At 40.3% G+C, this 15,669-nt stretch overlaps 1 protein-coding gene across 1 annotated transcript; it reads right to left on the reverse strand.

The window, feature by feature from the left end:
- Window positions 1–4,542: 4,542 nt before the first annotated feature.
- On the reverse strand, window positions 4,543–10,887 carry LOC124289902 (acid-sensing ion channel 1-like). Its single transcript, XM_046726578.1, has 4 exons — window positions 10,863–10,887; window positions 9,836–9,954; window positions 9,289–9,384; window positions 4,543–5,145 (listed from the first exon to the last, which is right to left on the reverse strand). Exons 1-4 carry the CDS (start codon window positions 10,885–10,887, stop codon window positions 4,543–4,545), a joined length of 843 nt encoding a protein of 280 aa, XP_046582534.1.
- Between the last annotated feature and the right edge of the window lie 4,782 nt (window positions 10,888–15,669).

Genomic DNA, 15,669 nt, shown 5'->3' on the forward strand with positions numbered 1-15,669 from the left:
CTGCGATATCACCTACTACCCGCGATGGACCAACATCAGCGGCAGCAATAACAGGCTGATCGTCAACGACAAACGCAACCAAATAACGGACGGCTACTACAGCGTGTGCTCGCTCAACGACGAAATATTCAAACCCGTGGGAGTGAACTCAAAATGAATGACCCGAATAGCACGGTTGTGTTAACCAACAACGAAAAAACCGACTTGAGACTCATTCGGCTGCTGGCGAGAATGCTCGGGTTGATGTCGAACGACATACCACCGAAAACCACCGTGATTGGCACGAAATTACCCGACCTCGTTCCTTATTGCGGAAAAGTACAACGACAGCACAACCGAATCGTTTTCGTCGCGGCAGTACAAAAAATTCATCCGAGGCAACATCACGGAATTGAAAATATCGGTTTTAGACATTAAACATGGTCCCGTAAGTATATGATATCTCAGCGCGATGCTGCACATACGACAATGACGGAGTCTCAAGGTCCAGGAACATGCGTTTTAAAATGCGCCACCATAGCGATATCTGACCTCAGGGACACGCGCGGATTTGACGAACCCAGAGTCGGCTCCCCCCACGTTTTCATGGACAACAAAAATCACTACCTTACGAAAGATGTGAACAACGGAACGCTGATCGTGGCTTATGTCCCTACGCAAAGACGCAGCGTGATCGTCAGCACATTGAGGCAAAGAGTAGCCCACATGCTGTCGAGCAAACCCGGACACAAAACGTGGGATTGCAGATGGTGTCGGAATTCGACAGCGTGGTAAACGTCCTGGAAAATCTGCCGGCGAAATCCACGCTGTACATCCAAGTCTACCTCGGTCAACCGCCATCGCCGTGTGACGTCGTCGAAATCGTAAAAGGGATCAAACTCAATACCAAGTTTACTCCGTTTACCGTTACACCTACACCAGTCTGCAGGGAGTCATAGTGAGCGTGGAAGGCATGATATCAATCACCAAAATTTTCCTACTGGACAACATACATCTCATGGGTTTGAAGTGCACGTCCGAGGAATTATCCGATAACCAATTGAAAACCATTTCGTAATTTTGTATTAAAAAAACGAAGGAAACCATCATCCCAACGTAACACTAGCTGATCTCGGAGACACGCGGGGATTTGATCTGCCCGGCGAGGAAAACACCTTATACGTCCTGCGCTTAAAAGACAACGTATACGAGCGGGTGTCACTAGCAGACTTAAAAAAGCCTGACTGGTTGATCGACATGACCCTCAACTCACCCCACATATCTTTTAAAAACAATGGTTACGTCTCCAAAATTACGAACAACGGGATCCTTCTCACGTCTTTCACTCCAGGTTTTGATATACAAGTTTTACGAATACCAGGTCACACGGGCAGCATGTTACCTTCAAACGACATGACTTCATATTTACGGTTCGACGTACCCATTTACCAATGGGATTTTTTCGATTCAAATTTGACTATCAAATCACACACGCTCGTAATAGATGTCTATCTCGCAGATGCTCGTGGGTCAGAATGAAAACTTTTGACTTGGTTGACAATACGCTGGTTCGACAAACACAATCACCAATGCTGTCGTATCGTCATACGACCAGGATCGACACCCTTAGTAAGCCTCGATGGAGTTCGTGTTATAGAAAAAAATTGGATTCGTGTCGCGAATATTTACGTGAATGATAATCTTAACCTTATCAGCCTCGATCTGATATTAACGGAATTAAATATTATGTTATAAATATATATATATATATATATATATATATATATAATGGATGGGACTGTACCCAGTCGTGGATGAAGCAGCAAAAACACTGGAAACCATAGACGGGTTTCGTTTGCAACAGTTATGTGAGATCAAACATCAACTAGAACGTGAACGCGATACACGGTCGGCATTACAGAAAATATATCACAGGGCTGTCAATTCCGTGGACACCGTTTTGATGGCAACGAGCATGGGATTAGGCGCGACAGGTGTCGGGTTGTTATCCACCATCGTGCTCGCACCTGTGATGTTAGGCATCGAAATAACAGCCGGAGTGGCAGGGTTGGCAACGTAAAGCATTGAAACACGACGAAATTCTAGCCAAAGCGAAGCTAAACATGATAGACGATCATATTTCCACCGCGCTCACCGACTCTAAAATCTCAGAGGAATAGTTTCGTTTGGTGCTCTCAGAAATCGCCAAGTACCTCAGAATGAAGCAAGAGATTCGAACCAAGACTCGTAAAAGCACTTCCATCAGTGAAGACGAGAGAAAAAAGTTCATAGAACAAGGGAGGTAAGGGGCCCAGCAAGACTTCATTAGGAAAACCGAACAAATCATAGAAGGAGATTCACAATAAACTGTTTCACGGACATCAACATAACGTAGCCAGCCGGTCGGCAGCGAGGCGACCTGGGGGGGACTGTCGAGAGCTGCGGTATGATTTAGCTTCAAGAGGCTCTCGCCTCGCTACGTTATAACAAGTACGGGAATACGTTGGATAGTTAGCCTTTCGCCAGACAGACCCCATGCTCACTCAAAAGTCAATATTTCAGAAACTTTTACACCGATTTTCGTGAAAGTTTGCATGCACATCCAAGAGTAGTATACACAATAGCGGATTAGGGACTTAACAAAGGCTTGATTTGGAAAATTAACCCTTTGGAAGGACCTGGTCCCCTTCCACTATTGTGTATACTACTCATAGTCCATCCTTCCTTCTGACAAATTGACGGTGCTGACACCATATGCTGCAACAGCTAATGAATCCATGCAGAAACCACGGAGATTGCCAGCATGCAGCCTTGCATTTGAAAGGGTAAGTCCATACCCGCCTCAGGTTAAATATTCTACTTTGATGTCAGCAACGTCGACAGCGATTCCTCTTATGTCTTCCCAGGAACTTACATAATCAAACATTATTGCATTCAAAGAATTACATTCATTATCTTTGCAGAAATATTTGTGGCATGTGTTGAAACATGCTTCATACATGCAGACGTGCATCCTTGAACTTGAAAAGTTCAAGACCGGACTTCTCGACGGCAACGGAAACCGCGATCCCTTCCCAGGAATATACATAACCAAACCCTAATACGATGAAGGAGTTCTTCATTCATCTTTCAGAAAGTATATGAGACAACAACAATTTATACCTTGTGGGTTCTCAAAATAGCACCTGTTTCAGTTTGAAAAACAATTAGGTTCACGTCTGTCAAAACATATTTCAACATGCACACCACTGTCTCACATGATAGACTTAGCAAAACCGTAGCATGCACTTGCTACTGAAAAGGGCCACTGTGGATATATTTAGAATTGCAGCATTCAGAACAGAGTTTCAAGACAGCTTGTCATAAAAGTCATCTGAAATTTACACAGAATACAATTCCTGAAATATTGCACCCCTCATTGATATTACATGAACGTGAAATTTGGCGGCAAATATTAAGGAACGAAAAAGGCATGGTTTTCATTTGTGCTAACGTTTGTGTTGACCGTTTCATTTCAAGTATGAAAAAGTGTTATATGTCATGTGTTATATGTCACAAATATGACGAGAAGTTCCGTTGTTTGATATATGGAAACGATAAGCAGGGTTAGATCGATTTATATCAGCAAGCGGGTTCTGCGAAAAACAAGAGGTTACAAGAGAAATACATGTGTTGTAAGTGAAGATCGTTGTGCCTCGTTGTAAGTGTAGATCACATGATGCTGAAGAATCAGGTCCTAATTGGGATGTGAACTTAATCCAACATTCGGAAACGTATGTTAAGAGAACTCTGTTATTGGGCTCTGTTATTTGTATTCATGACGAAAACATCATTTGTCGCTTGATTTTCACCCGACAGACATTAATCGTGGTGGCATTAGATCATTGTGAGTGTTACGGAACATGTTTGCAAAGAAATCACGATTAGACTGGTTTATGAATATTTACCACTTAGTAAATGTAATGTAGTTTGAATTCACGACATCGTTACGTTAATAGTAAAGTGAATGTTTTGTTATGTCAAAATAGTTTACAACAATGCCATACAGCAATTTCCAGACAGTGATGCCGCTAAACTTAAAGTATTCGTTTTGTTTTCAGGGGAATATGTTGATGTTGTCAGTTATCTGAATTACTAATAAAACGAGCGTTGTCCAAATATCACGTCAGTGATTTAGTTAACTCTACATCATGATGAAGTGTTTTCCTTTGAACATAACTCATTATGTATCTTGTAAATGATGGTGGTGTGTATCTATTGACAAACATTGTAAACATCATAACTGACACAGAACAAAGAATACAGTTACAGGTATTTAATACTCAGTATACACGTGTTCCCGCTAGGACAGGAACACAACAATATATAAATGACCTGTATGGCAGGTGTACTGAAGTGCAGCTTTAGGTAAAGGGGCTTACTTCTACATACATTGTGTGAATGGCATGTGCTACCAGTAAGGCAGAGACATGCTTAATCTTTTCAGAACGAATGCTATTATGACTGACGTTCTCAATTGTTGCTCTCAAATGTATGTTATTGTTCATTTACATTACCAATGGTTTATTTGGAGTTGCCCTCTCTGTTAATCTGATGAACTTTGTTCTTTTCAAACACCACCGAGAAGACAGTGATACATAAGAAGTCAAACACTTCTAACACTGTCAGCAGGCTGGCACCAAGCAACAGACCCAGTGCTCCACCGATGTCACAGAACAGGTCTAGGATCCCATACCCCACCTGTTTTTCCATGTGTTCGTAGGTCATAGAGCTCAGATACATCTCCAGAATAACCAGATTCCTCCGCCAGTACTCTTCAGTCTTACCCTTGGCCTTGGTGTACGCAGCAATGTAGTTCCTGGTCAGTGGAGAGCTGGAGTGTTGGGTGGTGAACCTGGTGTAGCTGCATGGCTCAGGACATCCAGCTTCACAGCTAGAGTCTGTCTGACGATATTTGGCTCTACCTGGGATATAACATTCGCTGTACTGTTGCAGGGTACAAAATGCAAAATCTTCCCTTGGATTTGCAAAATCCCTACAGTTACACATGTTCAAGAGGAAGTCCATCTCACACTCCATCTTGCATGCCTCCCGGGAATAGTTTCCAGTGATATACTTCAGGAATCTGTCCCCACAGCCGGCTATGCCCTCGTGTGCTGTCACCACCTGTCATAACACAGAAATATCATCATCACAAGATTCATGTTCTGAAATCTATTATTCTTGTGAATTCTAGTTATTATCAAAAGGAGAATTGTGTTACAAATGCATGTGCAAAATATGAGTTGTGCAGTGGTTTTCACATTTCTCAGTTTTACATCGGATGATTCCAAAGCAAGGAAGATAACTGACTATTTTGAACTTCTGCCATAACAAAAAATGATAAATCAGCAATCAGATCTTTATCGTTATATGTCAGAATTTGGTCGCGAAGTGCATCAAGTAATTTGAGTAAATTATTGAGAATGTGCGTTATAGTGTTCCAGCAGTGAAACTATCCAATGCAGGAAGACTATCAGGCGGCATTCTAGTGTTAGTTAGAAGGAGTATACAGAAGTTCATTAAGTTACACAAATGTACTGAGAATGCAAGTTTTATTGTGTTTGACAAGTCTATGCTCTCTACAAATAAGGATATACTTATGGCTTGTGTGTACATACACCCAGAAAGTTATCCATGGTATAACAACAAGCCCACTGAGTGCGGTATACGTATTTTACAAGAATCGTTACTTGACATAATTCAAGAGCTTGGCAATGTAGATGTACTACTAGGTGGGGATTTTAATGCAAGAACAGGTATAGAGTTGGATTACACTTTACATGATATTTCGAGTCATGTTGGTTTAGACCATTGCTCATATATACACGATACCCGTAATATATCACGTCATTCGCGTGACATGGTGATAAACAAATACGGGCGTTCATTGCTACAGTTCTGTATTTACTTCAATCTCATTATCATGAATGGAAGATGTGGTTCAGATGCAGGTGTTGGTGAATATACTTTTGTTTCAGAAGTGGGTACAAGTGTCATTGACTTTATTATCACTTCAAGTTCTTTATTCACATTGTGTGACGAATTCGATGCCGTTACGAGGTCTGAGTCTGATCATCTACCTGTACGATGTACGTTTCAGTCACGTGGAATACACGCCACTCTACGCGAGGATGGTAACGTAACACAGGATGCACGTGGCGAGAGTGCGAAGTTTAGATTTAAGTGGGATGTGGACAAGGTCGGCCAATCCAGGGAGAATTTACTTTCACCTGATATATCTAGATTGCTTGAAAGCTTTTGTGATGACGTTCTTTCAGATATTAACAACGCAGTAACATTTCTTACAAATGCAATATGTCAAGCTGCACAGTATATGAAACGCAAACATGGCATAAATAGACGAAATTAACAAACTTTGTTTGACAAAGAGTGCACATTTCTAAGACATGAGAAAGACAGACTTCTGGAGTGTTTTAGGCATTTTAACGATGGAGCGCTCGCTAGTATGTACATGCCGGAAACAAGTACAATTGCACTTTAAGATCTAAAAAAAGAAAGTACTACGGATCTGTAAAAGATAAATTACTTACAAATCTGAATAACTCAAAATTGTTCTGGAACACCATGTGCAGGCTTTCTTCATCTAAGAATTCTATTCCCAACCTAACAATGGACTCGTGGTATACACATTTCAAAAACATATTCCAACATATGGATACATTTAATGTCGATTTACGATCTATCGATCATGATATTGAAGAGAAGATAGATCAAGACAGCCCTAGTATACTTGACGCTCCTATTACAAGAGATGAGATCTGTGCAGCGATTACAGAACTATAATCATCCAAGAGTGTTGGGTAGCAGAATTTTTTAAGTCCTCACAGGATATTTTAGTTCCCTATATTCAGTTGCTATTCAATGCTCTGTTTGATCGAGCGTATTTTCCACAATCGTGGTGTATGGGTCTTATTGTACCTATACATAAAAAGGGGACACTAGTGTAGTTAACAATTACAGAGGTATATCAATTACAAGTATCTTCAGCAAACTGTACATACACATTCTGAATAATAGACTAACATTTTGGTGCTCTTGCTATGGAAAAATCGTTGAATCGCAAGCGGGTTTTCGCAAAGGTTACAGTACTATTGATAACAGTTTTATCCTACAGTCCGTTATTGAACGCTATCTCTCAAAAAAGAGAGGTAAAGTGCATGCATGTTTCATAGACTTTTCCAAAGCCTTCGACTTCGTGAATAGGACAAAACTGTGGAATATTTTAAGGCTAAGAGGAGTAAGCAGCAAAATGCTTAAATCAATTCAAGCCCTCTATGCAAGTGTTAAAGCGTGTGTCAAATGTAATAATAATTTATCAACATGTTTTGATTGTCCATTGGGTCTACGACAAGGGTGTATCCTAAGCCCTCTTCTTTTTTCCATTCTTATCAATGAACTAGTTTATAAAATCGAAGCATGTTGCGTACCAGGAATTCAGCTTCATCCTGAACTTGTACAGTTATTTCTTCTTTTATTTGCTGATGATGTTGTGTTTATCTCTGATACAGTGTTTGGTTTACAGAAAAGACTTGATGTCCTAAAGATATTTTGTTCTGAGAATTGTTTGACGCTAAATATGGAAAAAACAAAGGTAACATTTTTTTAAAAAGGTGGAAGACTGTCGAAGTATGAAAAATGGTTCTATAATGGTGTACAAATAGAATGTGTTTCCTGGTACAAATATCTAGGTATTTTATTAAGTAGGTCATTAGTATGGACCAAACACATAGAAAATGTATGTCTGCAGGCTAAGCAAGTTGTATTTGGTATTTTTAGATCACTGTCAATGTTTAAGCCATTACCTTTTCACTTGTTCTTTAAGATTTTCGACACCAAAGTTTGTCCAATTGTATTATACGGTGCAGAAATATGGGGACTGAATGTTGTTAACGAAATAGAAGTTATACATGTAGCAGCTTGTAAACGATTTCTAGGAATTCAATCCTCTGATTCAGCGCATGTTGTGCGAGGCGAATGTGGAAGATATCCATTGTATATTTATACCATCAAAAGGTCTATCAAATATTGGTGTAAATTATTGAAAATGTCAAATGAGCGATATGTAAAGAAATGTTATAACATGCTTGTACAAATGGAAAGTAATGGTTGCAGGAGCTGGGCATCTAGGATAAAGCATATATTAGAAGTCTATGGATTTGGATTTGTTTGGCAAGAACAGATGGTTCGAAGTGAAACGCTTTTTTTGAATGAATTTCTTGGTAGACTCAAAGTTTCGTATCAACAGGACTGGCATTCTGCACTAATAAAAGGCACAAAAACATTTGGATACATGTTGTTTAAACCTATGTTCGGTGTTGAATCTTATATCTTCATAGTTAGCTATTTTAAACATAGACGTGCGCTTGCTCAGTTTAGATCGGGGTCTCATAAACTACGAATAGAAACTGGCAGGTATATTGGTGAGGGTAGAAATGACAGATTATTTAATATCTGTAAAATTCCATATATAGAAGATGAATATCACTTTTTACTTATTTGTAATAAATATCAAGCATTGCGGCGACTGTATATCCCTTTACAGTTTTATGAATATCCAACAATCCAAAAATTTAATACGCTTCTGCAATCATCAAATGCAAGCATCTTAAAACATTTATCAGCATATATATATCAAGCTATGTTACTGAGACAGTCTTCATTATAACATATTTTCTCACTCTGTAATTCTCAAAGTGTAACCTGGGCCTATGGCCTATATTACTTTTTCTGAAATACACCACCATATGTCAGAATTTGGTCGCGAAGTGCATCAAGTAATTTGAGTAAATTAATTAAAAACAAGAAAAACTGGGAATTTCTGTCATAGCGCAGTTGACAGCACACGGTCCACAATTTTCCAATCCACATAAATCTCTACGACATTCGCCATGTTGTTAAAGAACCGGGTGCTGCGTTTAATTAGACTGAGCATAGTCTCTTTGCCCCGACAAAATTATTACTCCATAATTCCAGCTTAGTTTGGCAAGAGTTCACTCGGATGCCTCGGAATGATGCTATCCTATTCCACTCGGAAGTGAACGTGTGAGTCAGTGTGTGATGTACTGACCTGTCAATTAACAACCCATTGCACAATCGGCTCCTGGTCGCTAGCAACCAAAGTTAGATGAAACTATACCCGAAGTGTACGTTAGGTGCGATTTACTACTAACAAATACCTCACTTTACGACTGTTGTTTTTAGATTTGAAATTAATCATCTCTGTTATCGACACAGTATGAAACTGACCTTCACTCCTATATCTACTAAGTGCTGGAATCCGGGAGCTACTGCCATGCCCATCTCAGACATGATTGGGATCACCTCCGGAGCGTGAACAGCCACCTTCAGGTCAGAACAAATATAAATTACCACTAGAAATATCATGATCATACATGGGCATAACCCTCATGAATAAATTTGTCAATAACTGTATGTTGTGGCAGCAGTTTCCCTGTTTTGACATCGCCTGCTTACAGACAATGTTGATATGTGCCTCTGTGGATCTGAGCAAATTCATAATAATATGTTCTTATCCTGAGCATCAATCCACAGACAAAGGATTGTGCTGCAGCCAGTCCCAGATCAAGGATGTATTTTTGGTGTCCTGGTCGTCGCATGTGCACTAGTAGTAGGGAGGGTACTACAACCTGGAATAATGGTAATTGCTTCTGGGGATTGACGTGGGTGGTGTCTGTGAGGGGCGGGTGGGTAATAGATCCAGTTAATCGGGTCCTTTATATATAATCATTATTCAAAAGTTGGATACTCACCATTGACACTCATTGACACTCACCATAAACCCTGTTCCAAAGTATTTATCATGACTCCGAGAATATTCCTCTTCCTGGACATTAAGCAAGAGGCGCAGACCATGGGCACGTCCGGAATTACGAGCAAGCAGAGAACCATTGTCTGAAGCAAAGAGCATGTATGTGCATTTTGTAAAAAGTAAACATAATGTCATTTGAAAGCATTTAGCATCTGCAAAAGGTTTTCATAATATACTGAACAGCAAAAGAAACGCAAGTCTGGCTTTTTGTCAAGTTTTGAATAGAAGACAACCAAAATTATGTCTAATCATTTATTCTATAGAAAACACTGTCAATTTAACAGCTAAAAGTTGCTGTTGACATTGAATTGCAATAAGTTCAAACTGATCTCAGTCCGTCAAATGGAGATACCCCTGAACGCGAAAAGTGACAGTCTCTTTAGTAGCGCGTATAGCCACCTTGAGCTTGCACACAGTCCGTGCAATGTGGCCTCATTGAGTTCACTACAGTCTGAAAGAATGCCTGAGGCAATTGGTTCCGCTCAAACACCAATCTCTATTCCAATTGTGCAAGTGTGAGTGGCTGCAGCATTCCTCCGTCCAATTTCGTCCCAGAATGTTCGATGGGAGCCATATCCGGGGAAAGAGACTGCCATGGAAAAACGTTTATGTTGTTCTGAGCCAGATAATCCATCGACACCCTTGCTGTATTAGGGCTGCAAACGTCGGAGGCGTTGTTGACGTGCCCAAATTGGCCCCACATATGGCCTTCGGCAGTGGATTCCAGCAGCCCGAAGACGACGCCTAATCGTATCGCTTGGCACTGCTCCCATTGACCCTTGAACTAAGGCTGCTGTTACTGTTGCTGCTTGAGTTCGGTTCCTTAGATGAGTGACCCGGATGAACCGATCTTGCGCATGAGTTGTCACTCGTTGCCGTTCGGTACGGGGACGATCAGCAGCAACCCTGGTTTGCTGATGACGTTGAGCAAGTTGTGTAATGGTGGTAAGATGACAGCCCAATTGTCTAGCTACAGTGGTTGCAGAGCTACCTGTGTGCAACTTTCCAATAGCCATTCCCCTCTGCTCGGTCGTTAGTCTAGGCATTGTTTGTGTGGCGTGTACACCTCCTATCGTCAATACTGAACTGTTTTTTGACATAAACCTTTATAAGGGATACCTCAAATTGAAATGCATGCCTTCCATCCAGAACCGTCGATGCACGTGCTAAAATTGTAGTTTTGCTGCACTGTTGTTGTGTTTTGTGCGAATGGGTCGTATGGACGTCACATTGCATGACGTCATCTCATTTGGGATCATTTACCATGAACGTTCCATAAACATGAACACTTACCTTCATGAGATTTCATTTTTTCGAAACTTGCGTTTCTTTTGCTGTTCAGTATATTATAACCATCTATAGGTCTATCTTATATCTTGTGACACCATCCACCTTTAGCAGTAATGTGACGGTCCGTCAATCTTGGACGTTGGACATGCAAACCACCTATCCTGTCTGGGAAGATCATCTTCAGTTTGAGAGGAGGTTTTATTTCATAGTTCTTCTGATGAAACAGTCGTGTACATGTACATGTATACCAGTTGTTCGCTCTTGGTCGACCAGAACGACGTCTGTAATCAACGTTATTTGTCGGTTAATGTCATGATTGTAATTTTCTAATTACCGACTGTGAACTTTTAAGAAAGCGTGCCTCTGCGCTCCATCCTGTGATCTGCTAATCCAGTTGGGCAGAGTGAGTGAGTATGGTTTTACGCCGAATTTAGCAATATTCACGCAATATCACGGCTGAGGATACCAGGATGGATTGTAATTCATTTTAATAGAAGGTAGCCAACCAATTTTCAATAAATGTGTTTTTTCGTCAATGATGATCTTTTAAAGCCAATTGGTTATCACAAATAAGTGAGTGAGTGAGTTAATATTTATCGTCACATCGGCAATACTTCAGCCATATCGTGACGAGAGCATATTTGACATTGAACTGGAATATGTGTATAGTATAAAAACCTGTCGTCGAAGGACAGTAAATCAACTAGAATATCACAAGTAGAATTAAAACTAGAGTGGAAAGTTAAAACTAATAGCACTATTTGGACAATACAATAAAAAACAGGCTATAGATCGCCAACAACTGAAGGTAGATCACCATACAGGGAACATGGGGACTTACATTACTTTTGCTACCTGAATGGACCCTAGCTGGTTTTACACCATCCCTTCAGCCGCTGGCGATTGTAAGAAATGTTAGCCAACAGTTAAAATAACAAAAATACTACGTTTAAAATGTGGTAAATTTATTTTTTACTTTGAAAGTTTTGGGACTTACGTACCCTCTCAGGACAATAATTGTACAATACTTTAACCCCCTTTCAGGGTACAGTCACTAACAATCTAAGTTACTAATCTAAACTACCAATCTTTAAAATATAGCTATTTACAAAACACATTAATCAGAATTCATCAAATAAATCAGTCTCTTTAAAACCAATAATTAAATGAAAATTAACATTTGTAAAAAGATCCTTGACTGTTTTTACATTGAAATATTTATCCCTTTATGATGGAGAATTCAACACAGTCAAGCAGGACATGCTTGACCGTGGTTCTCTTATCACAATGGATACAAAACGGAGGATCTTCACCTTTTAACAGGTAATTATGAGTAACACGTATGGCCAATGCGACATCGTCGCATAATGACCTCTCTCAAATCTGGACTGACAACCCAAGTAGATGTAACCAATATACGGTACAAATACATTGTGTCTGGGAAACACAATCTGCTTCTCCATAGAAGATTCACGTTTAACGTGTACCTATGCTTTCATTTTAATGAACATTTTAAGGAGAAGATGGGTCTGTATATATTCCTTGGGTATGTCAGTACACCACGAAGCATTACCTTTAGACTATGGATACTGCATTTATACATCATGCGTATTTTGTTGTCCCAAGGTACGGTTAAGATATAATTGCTGCCATACCCAACACAATGCAGCCGTTAAAGCTCCCAGTTTCTACACTGGTGAGTCCATTAGACGCCACGGCGTCCCAAACATTCTGTTCCAGTTGATTGAGACCTAAACTAACTACTCACTACTGAGTCGCAGGACTGGATGTCTCAATGACAATATCAATTACCGTTATAAGTGAAACATTTCCCCATATCAGTTTCCAGGTAAACAAAGTCTTCTTGTCCACACGGCGCTGACTCCCAGTCACACTGAAAGAAATAAGATGGTTGATTATGGTTGATGACCAGCCCAACTCTACCCGATTGTTGTTCTCCACCGATGTTAAAAATGCGTGTTTGTTGTCGCTTTTATTTATCACGTATTAAAACACCAAGAATTGTTTCCGTTGTCGCTTTTATCAATGAAAGTAGTAAAAGACAAAGAATTTTTCAGAACTTTTGCAGCATATCTAACCACCCTTAACATTTACTGGTTGTAGTGTTCCTTGGGCTTTGAGATACAAGTTCGTCCGGGGTGGGATGGGGTGTATATGGTGGTTAATAACTCCAGTAAATAAGAAACGAAGAGCAATATCATGCCGACATGTATATTCCCGCTGACGATACACATCGACCCTGTCGGGGAGGTAACTCCTTCTGATGCCTTTTGCCCTCGATATGAGTGAAGCGTCAGTATAATATTTAACATGCGACACTGATGTGATGATATTTCCTTCGGTTGAAGGATAAATGATACGGAAATTGCTAACTCCAGGGTATGTAACTCTGGACAGGGGGACCGCCTCCGTGGTGTAGTGGTTAGAGCGTCCGCCCGGAGAGCGGAAGGTCGCGGGTTCGATCCCCGACCGCGTCATACTAAAAGACGTTAAAATTTGGTACTTGTTGGTCCCTGCCTGGCGCTCGGCATTAATGGGTACAACAAGTACTGGTCGGCTCGGAGCCAGTATAATGTGTCTGAGTGGGGTATTCATGCTTCACTGCGGCATGGTATCTTAGTGGGCTAGCACTATAAAACCAGCTTCAGTCTGGGCTAGTACAAGCAGCCGCACATACCCGTACACAAGCATGCACGTCGTCATATGAGCGACATATTCTCAAGCACGACGTTAAACCTAATTTCACCTCGCCTCACCTCACCTCACCTGGACAGGGGAGGTGTGCATGTTCATAGGTGGCGTTGCAATAAGGGTATATAAAGGTAGTGTAAGCCGTGAACGTCATTCTCGCATCACGTGCAGCTACGGTCAGTTGATTTTTTAACTTAAAACTTTTATAAATCTGTAAGATTTATATATACGTGTGAATAATATAATATTCTGTGTTTCAGGGGTATGTTTCCTGCTGGCTGAAGAGCCATGAGAATACTTGGAGTCCGCTACATTGTATATATGTGTGACTAGAATCTTGACAAGAAGTATACATACGGTGCTGAAGAGCCGTTATAATACTGCATGCATGCAATTTATGTGTTTGTGCCTGCTAAGAGCTGAAGAGCTGTTATGATATGTTGAGATTGAATGAAATAAATGTGGAATTTTGGCTGAGGAGCCATTATAATACCGTATTGATAATGAATGGATGGCACGTCCAAGTTGGGGATATGAGCCGTTATATCACGTGTTTTCAGGGCTGAAAAGCCGCTGTGATACTGTGCTGAGACTGAATGTAACTCAGTTGTATTCCGGGCTGAAGAGCCGTTATAATACTATGTTGAGGTTGAACGACTCGTGTAATCTGGGCTGAAGAGCCGCTATAATACCGGTATAATAACGATGGATGGAGGTTGAGATTGTAGTTAATGTGGGTTAAAAAAGCAAAAAAGATATTATTCCAATACAGATATTTGTATGTATTTATACATTAATTTGACATGCGTAGATATTTGTGCTTTACTCAGTTGCTGTAAACCGTCCAGTCCTGTGCTGCTGCATCGTTGAGGGAACACGGTTCCTGAGTTTTTCTTTAAAAGTATATCTCTGGTTTTACGTGTCGGGCTTCAGCATTGTGTAACTGTGACTTGTTAATATTTTCGTAGTATACATTGCATATTGTGTAAATAAGTATCTTACGGGTAAACTATGATGGGATGATGATGATGATGATGATGGTTAATGTAATAAATCTCGGCCTTGTAGCGCACAGCGAGCCCTGTGTTGATACAATGTGTTGTGTCGTCTGTTAGAGTGGAATGTGGGGGCTGGAGAAGCTGGTTTTCATACACCATTTACTAAATATATTTTGCTGAAACAATACCAGTACGTTTCAGTTTATTATCCTTCAACAAAACAACATTCATCATAACCGAAACAAAGAACCAGGAAGTGTTCAGCTCGCTTGCTGATAATTAATATTTACGCCTATTTAAGCAGTTCTAGAATGCCTCTCTTTTATCACAAGTAGTTGGGAATTTGGGATCTACATTACGAATTCCTGATGACAAACACTGGTGATTGATTGATGGACATTAGATACAGATGTTATACCTTTGTCTTTAGTTTGACAAAGCTACGTTGCAAGTGTTCGTCGTAAATAGTGTGACAAGTTATGCATGTAGGTCTGGCAAAAATACGCATCCTTCAGTCAGAGCTCACCCTCAATTCTTTCGTCGAATTCATTTTGCGATGTCAACAAATATACCATCTTAGGCCCATGCCAGGGTAAGCACCATGGACATATGATCCAATTTGTTCAGCCTAACGGCAAGCAGGAACTAGAACCGAATCCTGCCACCAGAATTTACCATTTTTGTTTCTGATTGTGAGGTATTACACAATGCTTATACGTCTTTGTTTATGCTAACATGGAATTATTATTCTCATTCCTTACTATTCATAAATTAGACATAATATATTAACATAGTATT

Source organism: Haliotis rubra, unplaced genomic scaffold (genome assembly GCF_003918875.1).
Source record: "Haliotis rubra isolate DU_JTF1 unplaced genomic scaffold, ASM391887v1 Scf112, whole genome shotgun sequence".
Classification (NCBI taxonomy): Eukaryota; Metazoa; Mollusca; class Gastropoda; order Lepetellida; family Haliotidae; genus Haliotis; species Haliotis rubra.